Source organism: Anolis sagrei, chromosome X, assembly GCF_037176765.1.
Source record: "Anolis sagrei isolate rAnoSag1 chromosome X, rAnoSag1.mat, whole genome shotgun sequence".
Classification (NCBI taxonomy): Eukaryota; Metazoa; Chordata; class Lepidosauria; order Squamata; family Dactyloidae; genus Anolis; species Anolis sagrei.
This window is the reverse complement of record NC_090034.1, coordinates 24253385-24277920: the sequence shown is the minus strand read 5'-3', so window position 1 is coordinate 24277920 and position 24536 is coordinate 24253385. Positions and strand designations below refer to the sequence as shown.

General features: G+C 44.6%; 1 protein-coding gene and 1 long non-coding RNA gene across 3 annotated transcripts in view; one reads left to right on the top strand and one right to left on the bottom strand.

The window, feature by feature from the left end:
- Positions 1 to 3647: 3647 nt before the first annotated feature.
- Positions 3648 to 14375, bottom strand: LOC137094814 (uncharacterized). Its single transcript, XR_010908727.1, has 2 exons — positions 14299 to 14375; positions 3648 to 7160 (listed from the first exon to the last, which is right to left on the bottom strand). It is a non-coding gene; the product is annotated as an uncharacterized lncRNA (long non-coding RNA).
- A 393-nt stretch (positions 14376 to 14768) lies between these two features.
- The window catches only part of SHISA9 (shisa family member 9), a 264332-nt gene continuing 254564 nt past the window's right edge, over positions 14769 to 24536 (top strand). For both annotated transcript variants that reach the window (XM_060786350.2, XM_060786349.2), the window contains exon 1: positions 14769 to 15334. In XM_060786350.2, coding sequence (XP_060642333.1) covers positions 14769 to 15334 — 566 coding nt within the window. The remainder of the gene's footprint in view (positions 15335 to 24536) is intronic.

Below are 24536 nucleotides of genomic sequence, written 5' to 3'. Positions count from 1 at the left end.
ATTGGAAATGGGGATTGTACTTGGCACCCAGGGCACTCTTAAGGAATGAATCTCCTGCAAAGAGTCCATTACATTCCACACAACATTCCATCTGGCTCATTATGATTATCGAATTGATATCCCTCACTCTCTTTTTTACTTCTGCAACATCTGCAATCCATTTGGAATAGCAATGGTAATTTCCTCTGTTTTCAGTCTAAATGCCAAGCTATTAACCACTTGCGTGTCTTCCTTCAATCCCATTGACAGTGAAGCTGCTCGGCCAGCCTTCAATGGTCTAATATTTTTGTGCTGGTACAGCTGTACCAGGAGCTCCATTTCTGTTTGCTTTTGCATGTAATGTTTATTGCAGTCCTAAGTTTCAGGGACCCTGCAGATAGGTGGCTTCTTTTGGCTGCAATCATAGGGTAAGCCACCTGCCAATTATAGTTAGGATTCCTGGTCCTGCCCCCTTTTTTGCTTTTTGGAGGGAAAGGGCCATTTTTTAGTTAGTTACAGCAAGAGAAGCCAAGGCAGAGGATGCACACAGACATTCCTCCTGTCCAAAAGCTTCGTCTTTTAAGAGTTCCTGGGGAAGAACAGATTAAAGGCCTCTACGGATTCCCAAAGGGTTCCAGGGAATAGCTTCACAGCCCTGAGGACCTCCGGAGGGAATAACAGCTCTTCATCTTCAGCTGAGTGATTTCAAGCCTGGTGGTATGTCTGTTTGGTTCTGAGACGCAGTTCAGCCAATAGCAGACCCAAACCAGTTAGGTTTAAGTTCACAGCAGCTTGGGAGGAGCTTTAAAGGGGAATTTTTCTGTTAAAAGTTTTCTTGAAGATAGTGCCTGTTTCCTGCAAACAAGACTGCAAAAGCCAATAGACTATTTAGAAATTTTACAATTCCTGCTTGTTCATTAATAAAGACTGTTGTATTTAAGCTCCAAGTCTCCTAAAGCCTGCTTAATAGGGAAAGTTCCTCTAAAGGCTCCTTCTCGGGCCCCGGGCTTCCCGCTGGACGCTAGCCTTGCATCCTCTTTTAGAAGCATTTAATTTCGGCTCCAGCGGCGACAGAACAATTTTGGATATTTTGAATGGCAGCCTCTGTCTGCATCTGATGGGAAATGAAGCCCTAGGCCCCTTATACACTGCCCTATCTCCCAGATTCTGATTCCAGATTATCTGCTTTAAACTGGATTTTATGAGTCTCCGCTGCCAGATTTATTTATTTATTTTATTTATTGTGTCAGGGGCAACCAGACAATTGTATTACATTTCTAACAGAACAAAACAAACAAACAGACAAAACACAAAATTTGCAAGCTTGGTAATTGATTAAATGTCCTTTGACCAGTATCTGGCCATTTGGAGTGCCTCTGGTGTTGCCGCAAGGAGGTTCTCCATTGTGCATGTAGCAGGGCTAAGGTTGCATTGCAGCAGGTGGTCAGTGGTTTGCTCTTCTCCACACTCGCATGTCGTGGACTCCACTTTGTAGCCCCATTTCTTAAGATTGGCTCTGCATCTCGTGGTGCCAGAACGCAATCTGTTCAGTGCCTTCCAAGTCGCCCAGTCTTCTGTGTGCCCAGGGGGGAGTCTCTCATTTGGTATCAGCCATTGGTTGAGATTCTGGGTTTGAGCCTGCCACTTTTGGACTCTCGCTTGCTGAGGTGTTCCAGCGAGTGTCTCTGTAGATCTTAGAAAACTATTTCTTGATTTGAGTCATTGATGTGCTGGCTGATACCCAAACAAGGGATGAGCTGGAGATGTCACTGCCTTGGTCCTTTCACTATTGGCTGCTACTTCCCGGCAGATGTCAGGTGGTGCAATACCGGCTAAACAGTGTAATTTCTCTAGTGGTGTAGGGCGCAGAAACCCTGTGATAATGAGGCATGTCTCATTAAGAGCCACATCCACTGTTTTAGCATGGTGAGATGTGTTTCACACTGGGCATGCATGCTCAGCAGCAGAGTAGCATAGTGCAAGGGCAGATGTCCTCACTGTGTCTGGTTGTGATCCTCAGGTTGCGCCAGTCAGCTTTTGTATGATATTGTTTCTAGCACCCACTTTTTGATTGATATTCAGGCAGTGCTTCTTGTAGATCAGAGCGTGTCTTCCAGGTATTTGGGTGTGCTGCAATGCTCCAGTGGGATTCCTTCCCAGGTGATCCTCAGAGCTCGGGATGCTTGTTTGTTGTTAAGGTGAAAGGCACATGTCTGTGTTTTAGATGGATTAGGGATCAGCTGGTTTCCCCTGGCAGTAAGAGCACCTAGAGTTTCCCCTGGCAGTAAGAGTAAGAGCACCTAGAGCTTCGGAGAGCTTCTGTTCAACCATCTCAAAGCTCCCTGCTTGAGCAGTAATGGCACGATCATCAGCATAGATGAAACTCTCTGTCCCTTCTGGCAGTGGCTGGTCATTTGTGTAAATGTTGAATATGGATGGAGCAAGCACGCTCCCCTGAGGCAGGCCGTTCTTCTGTTTCCGCCATCTACTTCTCTGGCCCTGGAACTCAACAAAGAAGCTCCTGTTTTGTAGCAGGTTTCCTATGAGGCGGGTGAGGTGGTAATCCTTTGTGATATTATACATTTTTCTCAGGAGGAGGCGGTGGCTTACAGTATCATAAGCCGCTGACAGGTCTATGGAAACAGCTCCTGTGATCTGTTGCCTTTCAAAGCCATCTTCTATATACTGAGTCAGGTTCAGCACTTGCGATGTGCAGCTTTTGCCTTTCCTGCTTGCTGTGGAATCAGACATGGGTCTATTTTTTCCATAATTCTATGCAAAATAAGTCGCTCCAGAACTTTGTCGACTTTGCACAACAGGGAGATTGGTCTATAGCTTTTTGGATCATTAAGGTCTTTGCCTGGCTTCAAGATGGCGATGACTCTTGCTTTCCTCCAGATTTTGGGGATCTGACAGGATGCAGTGCAGTTGTTCATCAGCTCCAGCAGCCAGCACCTTGCTTTTGGGCCAAAGTTCTTGATTTGTTCCATCCGTAGATCATCCAGGCCAGTTGCTTTGCCATTTTTACATTTATTGAGAGCCATGTCCAATTCAGTAGTTGTAAAGGATTCATGAAGGTTGTTGTTCTCAATCTCTGGTTATCTGGCTATTGGTTTCTTTCCTACTTTGGTGGCAAGGTTGGATTTCCCATTCTTCAAGAGCTGGTGTGCTATCTGATCTGCCTTTATGTTGGCATGGGTATTAGTTTGTGAGAGGTCATTGCTCAACTGCCAGATAATCTGGGATAATCAGATAAACTGGGATCAGATCCTGGAATGTAGAGACAGTGTTGAAGGGGCCCTGGACTGCCATATAAAATCCAGATTATCTGTTTTGAACCTGATTATATGGCAGTGTAGACACATACAATCCAGTTCAAAGCACATAATATGGATTATCTGCTTTGATAATCTGAATGATATGGCAGGTAAATGCAGCCCAAAGCGCCTAAAAAGAACACATCCTTGGAGGATGCTTAACTGCTTTGATGCTTGACGGATGTTCATTATGTCAGGGAAAACTACCCAAAATTATAGCAGAGCATCCAAAAATCAAACAGGTTACTTAAAGTTGAGCATTCTGCTCATTAGCGAGCAAAGCGTGAAGTGCCATTGGTTGTGGCTATAAATAATGTAGAGCTCAGGCAGGCAAAGATGCAGAGTCCAATCTTTAAAAATCACAAAAGGTTTATTTACAATAATAAACAAGAACTGCATTTCTTAATAGTTAAGAACTGGGTCTGAGCTACTCTAAAACCCATCTCTTCTAAGGTTTTAAAGAGAGGGGAAAATATCGTCCACTACATCTCTCTTGGCACACAATCACAGAGAGAGATCTCTCAAAGCACATAGCATACTCAGATGTAAGAAACAGAAGTCAAAGTAAAGGCTTGCAGTAGAAAAGCATCCATTCTACACAATCAATTAGAATGAGAGCAGAAACAGAGAGAAGAAATAGATACATTCCCAACAGTCATATAGGAGACATGCGGGAAGGGAAACTCTAGTCTATTCTAAGCTAACTAAACTGTTCCTCATTGAGGACTTGAAACTTGGGTAGTGTGGGATTGTATTCCAACACATTATACATCTGAAATTCTAGGTGAGAAAGTTCCAAAAATAATTGCTTGTCATTTGGTGTACGTCCAATATAAAAATTACAGAAATTGTGCCACAGCAATCTGAATGGCCATAGTGTCTTAGAGAACTGTTGTACCCAGAATAGATTTCTTCCACTGCAAGTCCATAAATCAGTTGGGTGAAAGGCGACAGGTAGATCTTTGAGTGATGATGTGCAATACATCAGACTTCTATTAATTCAACAACTAGCTTAGGTACCTGGGTTATTTGAAAAAGTCATTTTTTATTTTACGAAATGCATAAGGTTGTGAGTGAACTACAACTCACATCGTGCCGGGTTAAGCCCCTGGAACTCCATCAGTGGTTAAAGCTTGTCAAGTTGGGCAAGTTTGCTCTCTAGATGCACCGTTGGTGGGGTTTGTGTGGTCTCTGGGTGCAAGATGAACTACAGCTCCCACCATGGTGGGTCAGTCCCCTCAAAGTCCTCCAGTAGGTTCAGTTGGTCTGGGGGTTCTGTGTGCCAAGTTTGGTCCAGATCCATCATTGGTGCTGGTCACAGTGTCTCTGGATGTAGGTGAACTACAACTCCCAGAAATGGAGGTCGGTTTCCTCCAAACCCCTTTGGTATGTTCAGTTGGTCTTAGTGGTTCTTTATGCCAAGTTTGGTCCAGATCCATCATCAGTGGTGGTCACAGTGTCTCTGGATGTAGGTGAACTACAACTCCCAGAAATGAAGGTCAGTTTCCCCCCACTATGTTCAGTTGGACATAGTGGTTCTGTGTACCAAGTTTGATCCAGGTCCATTGTCAGTGGGATTCACAGTTTCTCTGGTTGTAGGTGAACTGCATCTCCCAAAAAATCAAGGTCAATCTCTTCCAACCCCCACCCCACAGTATTCAAATTTGGGTGTACTGGGTATGTGTGCCAAATGTGGTCCAGATCCATTGTTGTTTGGTATCACAGTGCTCTCTGGATGTAAGTGAACTACAATTTCCCCAAAGCAAGGTGAATTCACCCCACAGCCCTCTAGTATTTTTTGTTGGTCATGACGGTTTTGTGTGCCAAGTTAGGTCCAGGCCCATCGTTGATGGGGTTCAGAGTGCTCTTTGATTGCAGGTGAACTATAAATCCCAGTACCTACAACTGCTATAAATCAACATCAATTCCTCCCAAAGCCCTCCAGTATTTTTGCTGGGGGTTCTGTGTGCCAAATGTGATCCAGGTCCATTGTTGATAGGGGTCACAGTGCTCTGTCTTGATGCAGGGTGAACTACAACTTCCATCATGTTGAATCAGGCCCCCAAACCCCTCCAGTATGGTCAGTTGCTGATCAGTTCTGCTCTGTTTGCTGTGTCCCACAAAAAGAGTGGGAAAGGTTTATGGGAGAGGCAGTGGGCAGGATCATGCAAATTTCACACCAATGGAGAGAGTAAGGAACACTGAGATGTCTGTGGTGGAGGAAACACATAAAATCTAGGATGATATTATCTTCATATGAAAGCCTTCACTTGGGTGGTGGGCAGTCTTGTGAAGACACTGGCAGGGGTTGTACATGTTCACGGCGCTCGCTATAACCTACGATGTCATTGGAGGGAGGGCCTTTGGTAGGTTCTCATTGGCGAGGATCATAGTTGTTTGTGGAAGTGGGAGCTTGTCTGTGAAAATGGGCATCCCAGCCACACACACATACATGTTTTCACTTTTATTATGGATATAGATTTTTTTAATTGACTTCCATTTATTATTTAACAATAGGAGTAACAATATGATTTCTTCATGCCCACAAGTCAACACTGTTGAAAGAGAAAAACTCGAATAATCAAGAGGAAGGATTGTGAACCCCATTCAATTTTGGTATTCTTGACCCCAGAAGTCATTGTTTCCCCAGGCTTTTAAAGAATTATTTTAGTACTAGCCGTCGCCTGCTATGCATTGCTGTGGCCCAGTCTGTGTATATGTGTTTTGTGTGTGTATATATGTGTATATGTCTGTGTATATATTTGTGTATATGTGATTTGCGCATGCGTTGTAATGTCTTTTTTTTTTGGCTTTTAAAGTCTCTTTTGCTGTGTTTTTCAGAGTTTTAATGAGTGATTGTCACTCGTTGGCCTGAGAGATATATTGTGTCCAAATTTGGTGTCAATTTGCCCAGTGGTTTTTGAGTTAGGTTAATCCCACAAATAAACATTACATTTTTATTTATATAGATTTCTACATATTTGCATTTTTTAAAAATAATGCTACTGATTTAATGCTGACCTCTGGTCAATTTTGCTCATTTTATATTTTCACCAATCATAAACTGCCCAGGGAACTTTGATTAGTGAATCGATTGGAAATATAAATCACTAAAATTATAGACACATATATCTACCAGTTTCTACTTAGGGGATCTCAAAATTTCAATACACTGCAGCAATATAATCCTGAGAGCCTAAAGCACATCCATCATATAGAATGCTGGGGCATGTTTAAAGCAGCAGGAGAATAAAAAAAACGTGTGCAAATACTGAGAATCGCTGCAAGTTACAGCAAGGCAGCAACCTCCCAATCAAGCCTATAGGCTAGCAATAGGATCCAAAAAAGTTTTGTCCTTCCATATTGGAGTGCTTTGCAATGGCGGAGCTTCTTCTTTCATGTCGTTAGCATCTTTTTAGTACTAATGGTATCCCCTAAGCACTTTGTGTAGGTAAATAATGAATAATAGATGAGCAACAAAGGTATTGGCAGGGGATTGAAGACAGGTGTTCCAAGGAGGGTTGGAAAGAGGTAACGCTTTAAACATTAAATATTAAAGCAAAGGATGGCTGGGCTGGCATGGAACGAATTGTTTTGCTTCTGCTCTGGAGTCTCACAGCTTTGCTTCTCACCCACCGGCCAAGAATGTCAGTCTGGCTGTCAAAATGTTTAGTGGAATCATCGGGGCACGCTCCAGTCTATTTTTAAGAAGAGGAAAAGAATGGCAATTAAGCGAGCAGAGGCTTCCTCCCATTCTACACACCTGCTATATCTTCTTACAGATCGGAGTGTTTATTTACTGCAGCTTCAGCGAGGATTTGGGGAGAAGATTCGGTGAAACCGGCCCGTCGGCAATGAAAATCCCTGCACATAAGAAGAGAACATGGCGAAGAAGAGTGTGACCAGTCTGACACCAAGATTGCATGTAACCTTAACTGCGAGAGAAGCTTTCTCGGAGTAACCCAGATTGTATGATTGACAAAGTGTTACATAAGGCACAAGATCCCAAGAAAGGGCTTTTGCAACAACATCTTGCTATAAGTCAAGTCTGGAAGCCTAAGGTCCTCAATGTAGAAAAGAGTTGTGATCAGAGGAGGATTCCAAGTCCTCAGAGAGTAGTAGTAGTAGTAGTAGTAGTAGTAATACATTACACAGTCCTAGATGCTTGGGAAGTGTTCGACTTGTGATTTTGTGATATGAAATCCAGCATATATATCTCGTTTGCTGTAACATAATGTGTTTTTGTGTCAATAAAATAATAATAATAATAATAATAATAATAATAATAATCTTTATTTATATTCTGCTCTATCTCCCCGAGGGGACTCTGGGCGAATTACAGTTTCCACATATATAGGCAAACATTCAATGCCTTTTAATACAATGAACAATGATATACAATACACATAAATAAAGGAAAAGGTTTCCCTTTCAATTTCCAGCATCTGGAGGCAATGCCCAACTCTGGCCATGGGGAGGTGCTCTTGTCCCATATGCCGAGGAGCCTGTTATCTGTAGACCCTTCTGGTCGTGTTTTGCCAGCATGGCTGCATGGGCACCTTTTGCTTTCCCACTGAGGTGGTACCTATTGATATACTCACAGCAGTTTTCAAACTGCTAGGTTGGCAGGAGCTAGTACTGACAGCTGGGAGCTCACCCCAATACGTGGCTTTGAACTGTCCTCAATATTTATCAGCAACCTGGTCCTATTATTATTATTATTATTATTATTATTATTATTATTATTGAGTTGCTGTGAGTTTTCCGGGCTCTTTGACCATGCTGTTGCCATATCTCCTTTCTCTGGAATGAGTATCTCGTCTGCTATCTTCCACTCTGTCTGGTTTCTCCTATGGACACTTTGAGTCTCCTTGTGGAGAGAAAAAGCGGGGTATAAATAAACATAATAAATAAAGTGTTGTCGAAGGTTTTCATGACCAGAATCACTGGGTTGATGTGAGTTTTTTGGGCTGTATGGCCATGTTCCAGCAGCATTCTCTCCTGATATTTTGCCTGCATCTGTGACTAATGGCATCTTCAAAAGTCTATTAAAAATGAGGTAAGTAGAGTGTATATATACCTGTGGAATAATGTCCAGGGTGGGAGAAAGAACCGTTGTCTGTGTAAAGCAAGAGTGAATGTTGCAATTGACAACCTTGAATAGCATTGAGTAGCCATGAAGCTTCAAAGTCAATCAGTGATGGTATCTGCATAGAGGTTGTCTTGCCTCTGTTGCCTGGAGGCATCATCTACTTGGGAGTGTTAACTGGTTGTTTGGTGTGTGGAGTTCCCCCGTTTCTGAGTGGTGTTCCTTGTTTTGATTCTGGAGTGTTTTTTTAATACTGTTAACCAGATGTTGCTCATTTTCATGGTTCCTTCCTTTCTGTTGAAATTGTGCATTCCAATGGCTTCTCTGTGTAAACTGACATGATGGTTGCCAGAGTGGTCCAGCATTTCTGTGTTCTCAAATAATATTCTGTGTTCAGGTTGGTTCACGAAGTCCTCAGCTATAGCTGACTTCTCTGGTTGAGTTAGTCTGTAGTGCCTTTTATGTCTGGGCAATGCTGAGGTTGGGCAGTTAACACCTCCCAAACAGAGGATGCCTCCAAGCAACAGAGGCCAAGCTATGTGGTTGGTTTTTGGTTGGGGTGGGGTTGATTATTTTGTCTCAATCTAGTTTTTTGTAAATATTTGTTGTAAGCCTCCCCTGAGTCCCCTTGGGGAGATAGGGTGGGATATAAATAAAGTTATTATATTATTATTACCTCCATGCAGATACTCTCACTGATTGACTTTGCAAACTTCATGGCTACTCCAATGCTAATTCAAGCTTACTAATTACAACATTCATGCTTGCTTTACACAGACAAGAGTTTTTTCTCTCATCCTGGACATTCCACGGTGATACACACACACACCACTTGCCTCACTGCCAACAGAACCTTTAGCCACAGATGCAGGCAAAACATCATGAGAGAATGCTACTGGAACATGGCCATGCAGCCCAAAAAACTCACGGCTACCCAGTGATTCCGGCCATGAAAGCCTTCAACAACACATTATTTATTATGTTTATTTATACCCCGCTTTGTCCCTCTACAAGGAGACTTAAAGCATCCATAGGAGGAGCCACACAGAGTGGAAGAGAGCAGACGAGATGCTCCTTCCAGAGAAAGGAGACGTGGCAACAGCTCAGAATAGTGGTGTTCAAGGAGACATGACAGAATGGCCCTGCCAAGGAACACACAGGGAATGAGGATCCATCTGGAGAATCCTCCGGCTAATTAAAATCTGACTCGATAGAGCTGGGGTTGGGAGTGAGGAAAAGTGGAATAAAAAGGACATGTGAAATGACATCCATGAATGTTGACTGCAGAAAGGCTTGTTTTTATAGCAAATGCAAAAGTTGTGCAAATTATCATGTTTTGTTTTGTTTTTTTGTTTGATGATGAATGCATAAGAATAATCAAACAGCAATGAAGCTACAGTATAAGCCAGGCACGGGCAAACTTTGGCCCTCCAGGTGTTTTGGACTCCCACAATTCCTAACAGCCGGTAGGCAAAAGGCCACCTTTCCCAGCCACTCTCCCAAATGGTGGTAGATTGTTGTGGGCCAAACACATCTACTTTGCCATATAATCCGGTTTCAGAATGCAGATGAACTGCATTCGATGGCAGCATAGACTCATACAACGTTCAAGGCAGTTCACCTGTATGACAAATCTGGATTATATGGCAGTGTAGACCCAGCCTGAGGTGGAATCCAACCCCAGCGGTTTGAGGCCAGGTTCGAAGGTTGATCTCAAGCCCTTCCTGTCCTCAAAGCAGCTCCAGACCTGTCAGTGTAAGGATGTCCCTTCTTTCTTCCCTTCCTTTCTCACCCCTTCTTTCTCCCTCTTTCTTTCCATCCCTCTCTTCATGCCATTCCCCCTTTTCTTTCTCTTCCTCCCTTCCCTCCTTCCCTGTTTTCTTTCCTCCATTTCCCTCACCAACCTTGTCCTCTTCCTTCTTCTGCTCTTTTTTTCTCCTTTCCTTCAACCTTCTCCCCTTCCTGTCTCTTCCCTTCTTTCTTGTCCACTTTCCCTTTATTTCCTTTCTCCCTTCATACTTTCCCACCTTCCCTTTCTCTTCCTCTCTCCCCTCCTTTGTTTTTTTTCTTTCCTCCATTTCCCTCACACACCCTCCCCTCTGCCTTCATTCCTTCCTTCCTCTCAACTTCTTTTGCTCTTTTCTCTCTCATCCTTCATCCTTCACCCCTTCCTGACTCTTCCCTTCTTTCTTGTCCCTTCTTTTTCTTTCCTTCCTCTCTTCATACCTTCCTCCCTTTCCTTTCTCTTCCTCCCTTCTTCCCTTGATTTTTCTTTCCTCCATTTCCCTCATACACCTTCCCCCCTTCCTTCATTCTTTCCTTCCTCTCCCCTTCTTTTGCTCTTTTCTCTCCCATTCTTCATCCTTCCCCCCCTTCCTGTCTCTTCTTTTCTTGTCCCTTCTTTCTCTTTCTTTCCTTCCTTCCTCTCTTCATTCCTTTCCCCCTTTCCTTTCTCTTCCTCCCTTCTTCTCTTTCCTTCCTCCATTTCCCTCACATACCTTCTTTCCTTTTTCCTCCCCCTTCCTGTCTCTTCCTTTCTTTCTCTTTCTTCCTCCTTCCTTCCCTCATTTTCTTCCTTTTGCTCCCTCTCCTCTCTGCTTCTTGGGGCCCTTCCACACTGCCCTTTATCCTAGGATCTGATCCATGTTCAGAAGCATTCTCTCCTGACACATCTATGGCAGAGGTCATGAGGTTCTAGGTTGGGATGTTTAAGACCATGATCTAAATCATGATGATCTAGGTCATGAAGCTCTGGGCTAGGGCATTCTAGACTAGACGGTTCTAAGATAGAAGAGCCCTTCCCCAGCTCTTTTTGGACTGTCACACATAAAATCTTATTAGTTCTAGGTTATCATCTAAAGCCTGATGTTCTAGGTCATAAAGCTCTGTCAGGGCATTTTAGACAAGAAGGTTCTAAGCTAAAAGAGCCCTTCCCCACTTTTCCTTTTTGAACTGCAGCACAAAACTGTATCGGTTCTAGGTTATAATCTAAGGCTTGATGTTTTAGATCATGGGGCTCTGGGTTCAGGTGTTCTAGGTCACGAATCTAGTGAATATGATGTTCTAGATCATAATGTTCTAAGATAGAAGGGCCCTTTTCCCAGCTCTTTTTGGACTGTCGCACAAAGAATCTTATTGCTTCTAGGCTATAATTTTACTCAGGATGTTCTAGGTTGTGGGCTCTGGGATAGTGTATTCTAGACCAGAAGGGTCTAAGACAGAAAAGCCCTTTCCCCAGCTCTTTTTTGGACTGCCACTCAAAGAATCTTATTGGTTCTAAGTTGTGATATAAGTCTGGATATTCCAGGCCATGAGGCTTTGGGTTAGGGTGTTCTAGACCAGTAGGTTCTAAGCTATAAGAGCCCTTTCCCCAGCACTTCTTTTCAGACTGTGGCACAAAGAATCTTATTGGTTTTAGGTTGTAATATAAGTTTGGCTATTCTAGGTCATGATGCTCTGGGTTAGGGTGTTCTAACCAGTAGGTTCTAAGCTATAAGAGCCCTTTCCCCAGCTCTTCTTTTCAGTCTGCGGCACAAAGAATCTTACTGGTTCTAGGCTAGAGTGTTATTAGTTAAGATGTTCTATGCCAGGTTGCTCTATGTGAGACAGTTCTTCTGCTCTTCTTTTCAGACTTTCTCCAATAATAGTCTCAGTTCTGAGTTAGAATGTTACTAGAAAGATTCAGTGATAAGAGAAGATGATTGGCTGATCTTGCCTTAGGGCCCTTCCACACAGCTGTATAAAATTCACATTGAACTGGGTTATCTGGCAGTGTGGGCTCAGATAATTCAGTTCAAAGCCGATCTTGTGGATGACCTGCCTTGGTATTAGAATCCTAGAGTTGGAAGAGGCCTCATGGGCCATCCAGTCCAACCCCCTGCCAAGAAGCAGGAAAATTGCATTCAAAGCACCTCTGACAAATTCAGCCATTGTAGAAAAGCCTCCAAAGAAGGAGCCTCCACCACACTCTGGGGCAGAGAGTGCCACTGCTGAACAGCTCTCACCAGGCCCGTAGCCAGGATTTCGTTTCGGGGGGGGGGGGGGGGGGGCTAAAAAAATTTCAGGGGGGGTTTCGGGGGGGGGGGCTGAGTCTGAGTGAAAGAGGGTCTAGCCTAGCAAACCTTTTGTATCATTACCCCAATACCCCCATACATATGGGATATATTGAGAATGGTGATCAAATCATGATATTAATAAACATAACAGTTTAAATAATGCACCAGTAAGGCCTTTTCGCGAACCACCATAAGAATTTCGGGGGGGGGGGCTGAAGCCCCCCGAGCCCCCCCCCCCCACCCCCCCCCCCGGCTACATGCCTGGCTCTCACAGTCAGAAAATTCTTCCTAATGTTCAGATGGAATCGCGTTTCTTCTTGTAGTTTGAAGCTATTGTTCCGCGTCCTAGTCTCCAGGGCAGCAGAAAACAAGCCTGCTCCCCCCCTCCCTATGACTTCCTCTCAAATATTTATACATCATGTCTCCTCTCAGCCTTCTCTTCTTCGGGCTAAACATGCCCAGCTCTTTAAGCATCTCCTCATAGGGCTTATTTTTCAGACCCTTATAATTTTAGTTGCCCTCCTCTGGACACATTCCAGCTTGTCAACATCTCCCTTCAATTGTGGTGCCCAGAACTGGACACTATTCCAGGTGTGGTCTAACGAAGGCAGAATAAAGGGGTAGCATGACTTCCCTGGATCGAGACACTAGACTCCTATTGATGCAGGCCAATATCCTGCTGGCTTTTTTTGCCACTGCATCACATCCCTTTTGGAGTCCTCTCAATTACACTTTTTCTATTCCTACCTCATCCAGGGTTTTATCATTTTACCTTGTCCACTTGGCCTGCCCATTGTGTTCGATTTTATAATATGCCAATTTCCTTTATTCATTTTATTTTGGTACTGTATGTATTTTATTCTGATGTATTTTTGTTGTCTGCATTTTGTATTTTATTTTGCTGTATTGTACCTTTGGGCTTGGTCTCATGTTAGTCGCCCCAAGTCCCCTTTGGGGAGATGGTGGCGGGGTATAAATAAAGATTATTATTATTAGTGAAAGGACCAAGGCAGAGACATCTCCAGCTCATCCCTTGTTTGAGTATCCCTTGTTTGGGTATCAGCCAGCACGTCAATGACTTAAATCAAGAAATAGTCTTCTAAGATCTACAGAGACACTCGCTGGAACACCTCAGCAAGCGAGAGTCCAAAAGTGGCAGGCTCAAACCCAGAACCTCAATCAATGGCTGATACCCAATGAGAGACTCCCCCTGAGCACACAGAAAACTGGACGACTTGGAAGGCGCTGAACAGACTGCGCTCTGGCACCACGAGATGCAGAGCCAACCTCAAGAAATGGGGCTACAAAGTGGAATCCACGACATGCGAGTGTGGAGAAGAGCAAACCACCGACCACCTGCTGCAATGCAACCTGAGCCCCGCAACATGCACAATGGAGGACCTCCTTGCGGCAACACCAGAGGCACTCCAAGTGGCCAGCTACGGGTCAAAGGACATTTAATCAACTACCAAGCTTGCAAACTCTGTTTTGTCTGTTTGTTAAAAAATTGTTTAAAATGTAATACAATTGTCTGGTTGATACTGACACGATAAATAAATAAATAAAATTATTATTATTATTATTATTATTATTATTATTATTGGCTTATGCTTAACTTGACATGGCTGTGTGGAAAGGCCCTTTGCTGCAAAAGGCAGGGAACCCAAAGGCTCTGCTTTTTTTCCTCCCACTTTTGCAGAAAGAAAGGCTGCTGCTTCCAAAAAAGCCAAAGGAGGAGAGTGGCTGCACCTGTTGCGGATGCCTGTGGCAGCTGCCTAAGCCCCGCCCCTCGGCGCTAAGCCCCGCCCCTTCCCCTTCAATTCCCCCCCCGCCCTCCCCATCTCCTTCCTTTCCTTACCTGAAAGAGAAGGTGTGCGGGATTGGAGGCTGGAAGCCCTCCTATGCGGTGCGGCATCCGAAAGGGAAGGCATTGCTCCAAGTAGGGAGCGTTTCCTAGCGGGAGAAGTTGGGAGGGGAGGGTTGGAGGAGAGAGAGAGAGAGCGAGAGCCCCCTTTGCTGCTTGCCTCCCTTTTGCATCTCTCTGTGCGCGCCTCCTCCTTCCTCCTTGACGCGCTACAAGTGCCGCGAATTGAGAGAGAGAGAGAGACAGAGACTGCAAAGGGAAGCCAGCCTTGCAAGGGGTCTCTCTCTCTCTCTCTCTCTCTCTTGTCTTTCCTCTCTCTGTTTGGCAGCGGAAAAGAGGGGGGGCCGCATGGGCTTGGATGTGGCATTGCAACGACGTGGGATTGCGGCGCAGGCGGCTCTGCAGGGCTGAAGAAGAAGAAGAGGAGGAAGAAGAAGAAGAAGAGGAGGAGGAGGAGGAGGAGGATGAAGGGCTTGCTGCCGCTGCTGGTGGGCTACCTGCTGGCGCAAGAGATGCCTCGCCCTCCGGCCGCCGCCGCCCCGCCTCACCTGGGCAGCATCGTGATGCTCTCGGGAGGCAACCAGAGCCGAGCCCCGGCTGGCCCGCTGCCCTCGTCCGCCTCCTCTTCCTCCGCCTGGGAGGCGCCCTCCTCGGCCTCGCTGGCCCCGCCGCCGGGCCCCGAAGAGTGCCGGGGCTACTTCGACGTGATGGGCCAGTGGGACCCGTCCTTCAACTGCAGCGTGCGCGAGTACCCCTTCTGCTGTGGGACCTGCGGCTTCCGCTTCTGCTGCAAGTACCCCAAGGGCCGCCTCGACCAGGCGCTCTGCACCAACTACATCAAGCCGCCCTGGCTCAACGGGAGGAAGGCGCCCTCCCGCCCCGCCGACCCCTCCCACGACCCCACGCGCGACAAGACCAACCTCATCGTCTACATCATCTGCGGCGTGGTGGCCGTCATGGTCCTGGTGGGCATCTTCACCAAGCTGGGCCTCGAGAAGGCGCACCGCCCCCAGAGGGAGCACCTCTCCAGGTGAGAAGGAGGGGAAGAAGGAAGGGAGCACCTCTCCAGGTGGGAAGGAGGGAAGGGAAGAAGGAAGGGAGCACCTCTCCAGGTGAGAAAGAGAGATAGGGAGGAAAGGAGAGAAGGAAGAAGCAAGGAAGGAGAGAAGGGAAGAAGGAAGGGAGCACCTCTCCAGGTGAGAAAGAGAGAGAGGAGGGAAGGAGAGAAGGAAGAAGCAAGGAAGGAGAGAAGGGAAGAAGGAAGGGAGCACCTCTCCAGGTGAGAAAGAGAGAGAGGAGGGAAGGAGAGAAGGAAGAAGCAAGGAAGGAGAGAAGGGAAGAAGGAAGGGAGCACCTCTCCAGGTGAGAAAGAGGGAGAGGAGGGAAGGAGAGAAGGAAGAAGCAAGGAAGGAGAGAAGAAGGAAGGGAGCACCTCTCCAGGTGAGAAAGAGAGAGAGGGAGGGAAGGAGAGAAGGAAGAAGCAAGGAAGGAGAGAAGGGAAGAAGGAAGGGAGCACCTCTCCAGGTGAGAAAGAGAGAGAGGAGGGAAGGAGAGAAGGAAGAAGCAAGGAAGGAGAGAATTGAAGAAGGAAGGGAGCACCTCTCCAGGTGAGAAAGAGGGAGAGGAGGGAAGGAGAGAAGGAAGAAGCAAGGAAGGAGAGAAGAAGGAAGGGAGCACTTCTCCAGGTGAGAAAGAGAGAGAGGGAGGGAAGGAGAGAAGGAAGAAGCAAGGAAGGAGAGAAGGGAAGAAGGAAGGGAGCACCTCTCCAGGTGAGAAAGAGGGAGAGGAGGGAAGGAGAGAAGGAAGAAGCAAGGAAGGAGAGAAGAAGGAAGGGAGCACCTCTCCAGGTTAGAAAGAGAGGGAGGGAGGGAAGGAGAGAAGGAAGAAGCAAGGAAGGAGAGAAGAAGGAAGGGAGCACCTCTCCAGGTTAGAAAGAGAGGGAGGGAGGGAAGGAGAGAAGGAAGAAGCAAGGAAGGAGAGAAGAAGGAAGGGAGCACCTCTCCAGGTTAGAAAGAGAGGGAGGGAGGGAAGGAGAGAAGGAAGAAGCAAGGAAGGAGAGAAGGAAGGGAGCACCTCTCCAGATGAGAAAGAGAGAGAGGAGGGAAGGAGAGAAGGAAGAAGCAAGGAAGGAGAGGAGGGAGGAGAGAAGGAAGGAAGTGAAGGAGGAAGGGAGCACTTCTTCAGGTGAGAAGAGAGAGGGAGAACAAGGAAGGAGAGAAGGAAAGATGGAGAGAAGAAAGCAAGAAAAGAGGAAGGAGGAAAGGATACGGGAAAGAAAGAAGGAAAGAAGGAAGGAAGGGGAGAAGTAAAGGTGGAAGGAAGGAAGAGTGGAAGGAGAGAAGGAAGGAGGAAAGAAGAAGGGAGGAAGAGAAGGAAGGATGGAGAAAAAGAAGAAGGGAAGGAAGGAAGGAAGAAGAGAAGGAAGGGAGGAAGAAGAAAGGAAGGAAGGAGAGAGGAAGGAGGGAGGGAGGAAGCCAGCAAGAAAGGAAGGAGTGCTTGACACTGTGTGGTTGGTCTTGGACTTTAGACCTGTCAGGAAAGTGTATTTTTCTCTAGGAATCTCTAGTTCCTCCAGTCAAAATTGACCAGAGGGTTAGGCTGGAGGAGAGGTGACATTTTAATCAAGCACGTGAATAATCAAATCTGCAAGAGTCCAGTATGCCAATGTCGAGACGGCTGACTGTGTGTGATTAGATATGTTGACTGTGTTGAAGAAGGCTCAAGCAAGAGGAAATATGAAAGAAGGAATACAAGGGGGAAAGCCTACTACTAACTTCAGGGGACATGGGACTCACCCCCCTCCCCATATGCTATTGGGGGAAGCAAAGGGCTCCCCACAAAGCAGCACAAAAGGGGTGCCGGAATCACCGCCAAAACAACAACTGTGGCCGCGCCAACTGTTGCGGCTCCTGCAACAGGGCAAACTTTGTTGCACCTGCATCCCTTTGTCCTCTAAAGAATAAGCTTTTCTCGGTCTCTCTCCCTTCATGGCACTGCAGCCTCATTGTCGGGAAGCCCAAGGGGGAGGTCAAAGGCCAAGAAGGGTGTCCTTGGCATTGCTAGAGCGGCCTTCCCCATTCAGACCCCTTGGGGACAATCAGTGTCGGAAGAGAAGCACAGGCAGGAGAAGCGCAACTGATGCCTCTGCTTGAAGCCTCCAGAGAAGGAGGTGCCCAAGGAGTGTGTGGCTGGCTCCTGTTCATAGAATCCTAGAGTTGGAAGGGATCCCCAAAAGCCATCTAGCCCAACCCTCTTCTTTCTGCCATTAGGCAGGAAAATCACCATCAAAGCTCATGTGACAGATGACCATCCGGCCTCATAGCATCCTAGAATTGGAAGGGACCCCCAAAGGCCATTTAGCCCAATCCCCTTCTTTCTGCCATTATGCAGGAAAATTACCATCAAAGCCCACCCAACAGATGGCCATCTAGCCTCTGATCATAGAATCCTAGAATTGGAAGGGACCCCCAAAGGCCATTTAGCCCAACCCCCTTCTTTCTGCCATGATGCAGGAAAAACACCATCAAAACCCACCCCGATAGATGACCATCCAGCCTCTGTTTAAAAGCCCCCCAAAATGTGTTTCTACTGGACTCCGAGGTAGAGAGTTCCACTAGTTGAAAAAGCTCTTATGAGGAAGCTCTTCCTATAATAAAGTTCAGGTGGAATCTCCTTCCCAGTCATTTGAACCCATGGCTCCATTGAGTCTCCAGGCAGCAGAACGGAAGCCTGCTCCCTTTTCCTTACAACATCTGTTCCACTTATTTCTCCATGGCTCCTCTCATGTCCCCTTCTTCTCTTAGCCTTCTTTTCTCCCAGCGGAACATCCCCAGCCCTTTAAGCTGCTCCTGAGGGGGATTCTTGGCTTCCAGTCCTTTGATCCTTTTAGTCTCCCTCTTCCAGCTTAGAGTCAATAATATCCCTCTCGATTTGCTTTGCCCAGAATTGGATGCTGGGCTATTATCCCAGGTAAAGAGGTCTGACCAAAGCAGAAGAGAGGAACACTTTTCCTTCCCTCAAATCATACTTCCCAGGATAAACCCCTTCCTTGATCATGATTAGGGGGCTGCCCAATTAGTGAAAGCTAATAATACTGTATGGAGAATCTGGAGATAGTTTTCTAATGGCTCATTACTTTTTCATCGCACTTAATTTTATATTCACGCCATGATCATAATCATTCGTTTATCGCTGCACACACAGTGAGACAACAAAACACTTCCCCGCCTTCCAGCTTGCAATCAGAGAATCACAGGGCCATTCAGCCCCACCCTAGTCTTCCATGCAGGAAAGGCACAATCAGAGCCCTCCCGACAGATGGCCACCCAGCCTCTGTTTCAAAGCTCTCAAAGAAGGAGCCTTTGCAATGCTCTGAGGAAGTGAGATAGGGAAAATGCATATGGCACGTGGAGAAGGAAAGACTACAAGTCAATCAGTAAAAGAAGTCTACCATATAAGTAAACCAAATCACTAGCTGGATCATTCCATGGATGAGGATGGAGGGGGAATTCTGTTGCACAGCCACCAAATTGATCTTGTTCCACTTCTGCCACCCCCTTGATGCAAATAGGCTTTGCTCAAATCTCAAGCAGGTTTTTGGCAGACAATCTGACAAGTGGCGTTGAGGCCACACAATTTTATTATTATCTAATAAATACATGTATGAGCCAGCATTCAAATGAATTTAGATAATTATTTTTTTAAAAACCCAAACCATCAGGATCTTTTCCCTCCCTCCTTTTGCACACCAGTTTTTGGGAACAGCGGGGAATCAAAAGACAAAAAAAAACCCCTATCTGTCAAGTTGTTTGGTTTGCTTGATTCATTATGCTAATCCCCGACACATGAAAGCAAAACAGATGGGGAACAACATTTGTGCATAAAATAATTTTTAAAAAACCTAACAGTTTGAATAGCAAGACCAAATAACAGTTCTCTTAAATCAGTGCCGCCCTCTAGGTCACCCTTTTCCAACTCTGTGCCTCCCAGGCGTATTATTGGGCTGCAGACGTGGATGCTGCCTGCATTGAGGAGAGCAGTAAGCCAACACACCTGGAGGCTCTGCTCATCTGGAAGGATTGCCAACGATGCCTCTGTTTCTGTTGGCCGTTCTGCCCTAAAGAAGTCCCTCTCTCCTCCTCCATCTCTCCCTCCTCTTCCCCTTCGAGATGATTTCAGCACCTGCTGTACCTTCCCTGACAAAGATCTTGCCATTTGCTTTGTGATTAACAACCTCCCCTGTACCAAGGCACCCAAAATAGGCTTCGGAATGCATCACCAGATCTTTCACTAGCAATTATTTCCTATTTATAAACCGGATGATGGGTGATCATTTTTACTACCAGGGGGGAAGAGCAGAACATATTTAAGAACTTGTCGGAAACTCATGTTATTGTATGCAAAGGATGATCAATAAGAGATGGGCTTGATTTGCAAGGGAAACCAGCTTTGGAGGTGCAGGGCTCTGTAGATTTGGGGGTTCTTGTTTCATTTTCTGCCTTGAACTCTTTTGAAGCCTCACTTTGCATACCTTATACACCTACGGTGTAATAAGGGTCTTTGGACCATAATCAAATGTTGTTGTTGTTGTTGTTGCCAGTTGTAAGCAGCCCTCAATCCCCCCTTGGGAGTTGAGAAGGACAGGATATAAATGTTTGAAATTAATAAATAAATTGTTGTTGTTGTTGTGTATCAGCACTAGAAGTTTTGGAAAATGGAAATTTATATAACCTTTTGGAGATTTTATGATCTTTGGAAAGACATGACCTTGTTAGAACTTATAACCTTTTGAAAAATGATGTCATAATCTTTTGGTAAAAGCATGACCTGTTAGTGTCATCACCTTTTGAGAAAATAACATTCATACAAAGCAATTAGGTTTCTCAGCTGTTAAACTGATATGCCTAGGTATGTCTTTGAACTGTTAGAGACAAAGATATGCCAATGCACAAAACATACACAAAGTTTCAGAAGTGTTCTTTTAGTTGCCCAAAAGCATCAACTCTCCCTTAAAATGTATTTGCCTTTAAATCATGCTCTTAAGAGACCAAAATAAGCAGACTTCTTTAGAAGTAACATAGTTGGTTTACTCACAAACTTCATGTGTTTGGCATACAGGTACTTTGCTTATCAATCTAGTTACAAATAGGATTTGAAATAGTTTGTCTGTGTAGGTGGCACAGGGCATCTCTCTTATAATCTTATCAATCTAATAGAGTCTCTGTCTAGTCTGAAACTCCAATGGAATCTGAGTCCTGAACAATCCCAGTCCTGATCACATGGTCTGAATAAGGATTATGAGCAAGGATTATGGATGAATTGTACCATCATTTTATATGTTTTTGCTCTGTTATTATTCTATGTGTTTTATTTACTTGGCTGTTTTAATTGTTCTAGTTGACGGGACATGTTTTATGGTTATGTTTTAAATGGCATTGGATCTTGCTGGAGTTGTAAGCTACCTTGAGTCCCCCTATGGGGTGAGAAAGGTGGGATATAAATGAAGCAAACAAACAAACAAGCAAATAAATAAATAAATGGTCTGCAGCTCCTCCTACAACAAAGAGTTGTGGGCGGTAAAATTGCCTGCCAATACACATATACTGTACAGTAAGCAATCTGAATTATATGCACAACAAATAACTAGTGGAGACTTGAAGAAGGTTGCTATTTCTAACAAGAAGCAGATCGTAATAATACAGAAGAGTCTTCTCTTTCCCTGTTTTTGTTTACGATCTGTTCCTAGCTCTTATACACAGATATTTATTTATCTACGATGTAAGGTCAATGAGTTCGTTATGGCAAGGAACGCAATGCACAAAAATGCCTTATTTGCATAATTTCTAGACTGTATGTCAAACTATCTAAGCGCTGCATAACAATAAAAAATACATTTAAAACTCTAGACTTGGATGGAGATACTTCTCATCCATCGATTCCAAGCCCTGTGTTTAACACCCTGCCAATCTTTACAACTAATCTGAAGGAAGTCTATAAAGAAGTGCCACAGTCAGGTCTATTTTGCATTTTACTAGATTTCTGTGCTTCACCAACGGCAGCCATAAGGACGTGTAAATTTCCCTAACAGCCTTCCACCCCATGTGTCCAGAATCACCATGTTGTTTCACGCTAAATGTACATTTTTAGAATCAGGCTCCAATTGGTTGTCCTCCGAATTTGAGTAAAATGCAAAATAGATCCTGGCACCTCCTCTCCCATGTTTTGGAGCATAGCCTGTTCTGGCGATCATTGCTCATTTACTATATAATGTGCAGGCATATTATGCGCACACAACCATTTACATCACTCCCAATGATTTTGTGTCTAAAGTTTGCTTTCAGGGAGAGGATAAAAATAAAAAAGCAATAAATGAGGTCAAATCAACAAATGATTGTTGTGCTCCTCTGTATTAGTTTCAAACGGTGTTAGGCATTTAAAGAATAGAAAAGCGGGGTTGATAGGTGAGAAATATCTCCACCTAGAACAATCATATTTATTGTTTTTTATTGTCATCTACTGCCTACACATAGAGTAGGTCAATGTCTGGGTATTTATACTCATAGAATAGGTCCATGCCTGGATATATATATAAATAAAGTAGAATCATAGAGTTGGAAGAGACCTTGTCAGCCATGCAGTCAAACCCTATTTTGCCAAAAAGCAGGAAAATTGTATTCAAAGCACCTCAGACAGATGGCCATTCAGCCTTTGTTGAAAAGCCTCCAAAGAAGGAGCAGAGAGTTCCACTGCTGAACAGCTCTCCTTGCAATTAGAAGTTCTTCCTCATGTTCAAACGGAATCTCCTTTCCTGTAGTTTGAAGTCATTGTTCCATGTCCTAGTCTCCAGGGCAGCAGAAAACAAGCCTGCTACCTTGTGACTTCCCCTCACATCTTTATCCATGGCCCTCATCATGTCTCCTCTCAGCCTTCTCTTCTGCAGGCTAAATTTGCCCAGCTCTTTCAACCACTCCTCATAGGGCTTGTTCTCCAGACCATTTGAGTCACCCTCCTCTGGACACGTTCCAGCTTGTCAACATCTTCCTTCAATTGCAGTGCCCAGAAATGGACACAGTGTGATTCCGGGTGTGAGTTGACCAAGGAAGAATAGAAGAGAAGGAGTAGCATAACTTCCCCGGATCTAGGCACTAGACTCTTATTGATGCAGCCCAAAATCTCATTGGCTATTTTAGCTGCCACCTCACATTAACTTGTTTCCCACGAGGACATCAAGATCTTTTCCACACCTACTGCTATTGAGCCAGGCCTCCTCCATTCTGTATCTTTGCGTTTTATTTTTCTGCTTAAGTGGACTATTTTGCATTTGTCCCTGTTGAACTTAATTTTGTTAGTTTTGACCAATCATCTCTCTTATCTGTTAAGGTCATTTTGAATTCTGGATATTTATATACATAGAATAGGTCCATATCTAAATACTAGCAATTCCCCTGCCACGTGTTGCTGTGGCCCAGTATGTGTATATGTGTTTTGTGTGTGTGTGTGTGTGTGTGTATACGTGTATATATATGGTTTTACGAATGTATTGTAATGTATTTTTTTATTTCTTAGCTTTTAAAGTATATTCTGCTGTGTTTTTCAGTGTCTTTTATGAGAGAGGTCACTTGTTGGCCTGATAGGTGTATTGTGTCCAAATTTGGTGTCAATTGGTTCAGTGGTTTTTGAGTTATGTTAATCCCGAGTATTACATTTTTATTTATATAGATTTATACACATAGGTTAAGTCCATGTCTGGATATTTATAAACCTTGAATTGGTGCTGATGAGCCCTGGAATTTGTAGTTCATTGAAAAATATATCTGAAGATTCCTAGTCCTTCCTCATAAAAGTCTGAGTGTTAATCCCAAAATTTCTTCATTTCACTTAACCAATTTAGGTAGAAACATGATCTTCCTCCCTCCCTCCCTTATATTGATCTATTACTGGAAGTCCACAACCTTTGCTCACTGTGAGGTAATCACCAAAGGATCCAAGAAGCAAATCCAAATCCTATTTTTATTCCCTCCTTGAATTAAAGCACCTAATTAGCCGCAAAGCTAGTCGGTTCTGGTAGAACCTAAAGCTGAACATAGAACATCAGTTGTAGCTGAAGTGACTCCCAGTAATACATCTCTGTGACTGGGCTGCCCTTGGACAGGAACATACTGTGCATCTATTGATCTGTCTCCTTTATTTATGCCTTGGCTTTCCCCCAAGATTGCTAACAAGATGAAAAGACTTATGAGTAAAAACTGATGTCGGTTAAAAAAATACTAATTTTGGATTTGAAAAAAATATTAAACTTTCTCATCAACTTAAAACCACTCTAAACACTCATTTTCAAATAAGAATGGCTATCAGTCTAGCTTCCTTTGGAATGGAGTTCAAGCGTCTGGGAGCAGCCACCAAGTCTCATGTTTTTCCATTTGCGGTGTTTGGAAAGGTGGTGGGATTGAGAGAAGCACCTCCTCTGAAGAGCTTAAAGGTTGTGCATATGCAGATAGAAGTTCTCCATGCAGTCCTTCATGTCTTCAGTAAAAAAAAAGAATCAGAAGGTAGGTGTGAGCAGAAAGATATGGGCAGTGCCTGGTCTGTCTCTCACTTGCAAGCACTTGATACAACTTTATCAGTAAAGACAGGTAAAAGCAAACTATATACTACATTATGGTCAGGATTGAGAGATTAATCAGTCACAGTTACATGATTTATAAGGGTATTGCATTTTGAAAGTTGGTGTAGTGTTTTGTTATTGGTCAACATCAGGTTTCCATTACTCCTCCCGCCCTCCCTCCCTCCCTCCCTTCCTTCCTTTGGCGATTCCTCGTGTCCGAGTCTGATTGCCTTCCAAGTGTAGGATCTTGGCGATGGGTCCTTAGGTGACTGTTCTTCCACAGTGAGGACATTGCTTTCCAGATGATGGGCGATCCCAATAAGCATTGGCTTGATACACCTCCTTTCTCCTGATACGTTTCTCCCTTTCTCCCTCCATTTGTGCCTCTTCGAATTCCACAGCACTGTTGGTAACAGCTGATCTCCAGTAAGAGCGCTCAAGGGCCAGGGCTTCCCAGTTCTCTCTCAGTGTCTATGTCACAGTTTTTAAGGTGAGCTTTAAGCCCACCTTTGAATCTCTTTTCCTGTCCACCAGCATTCCATTTCCCATTATTCAGCTGAAAGTATAATAACAACTTTGGGAGATGGTGATCTTTGGGCATTCTGACAGCATGGCATTCAGCCCAGTG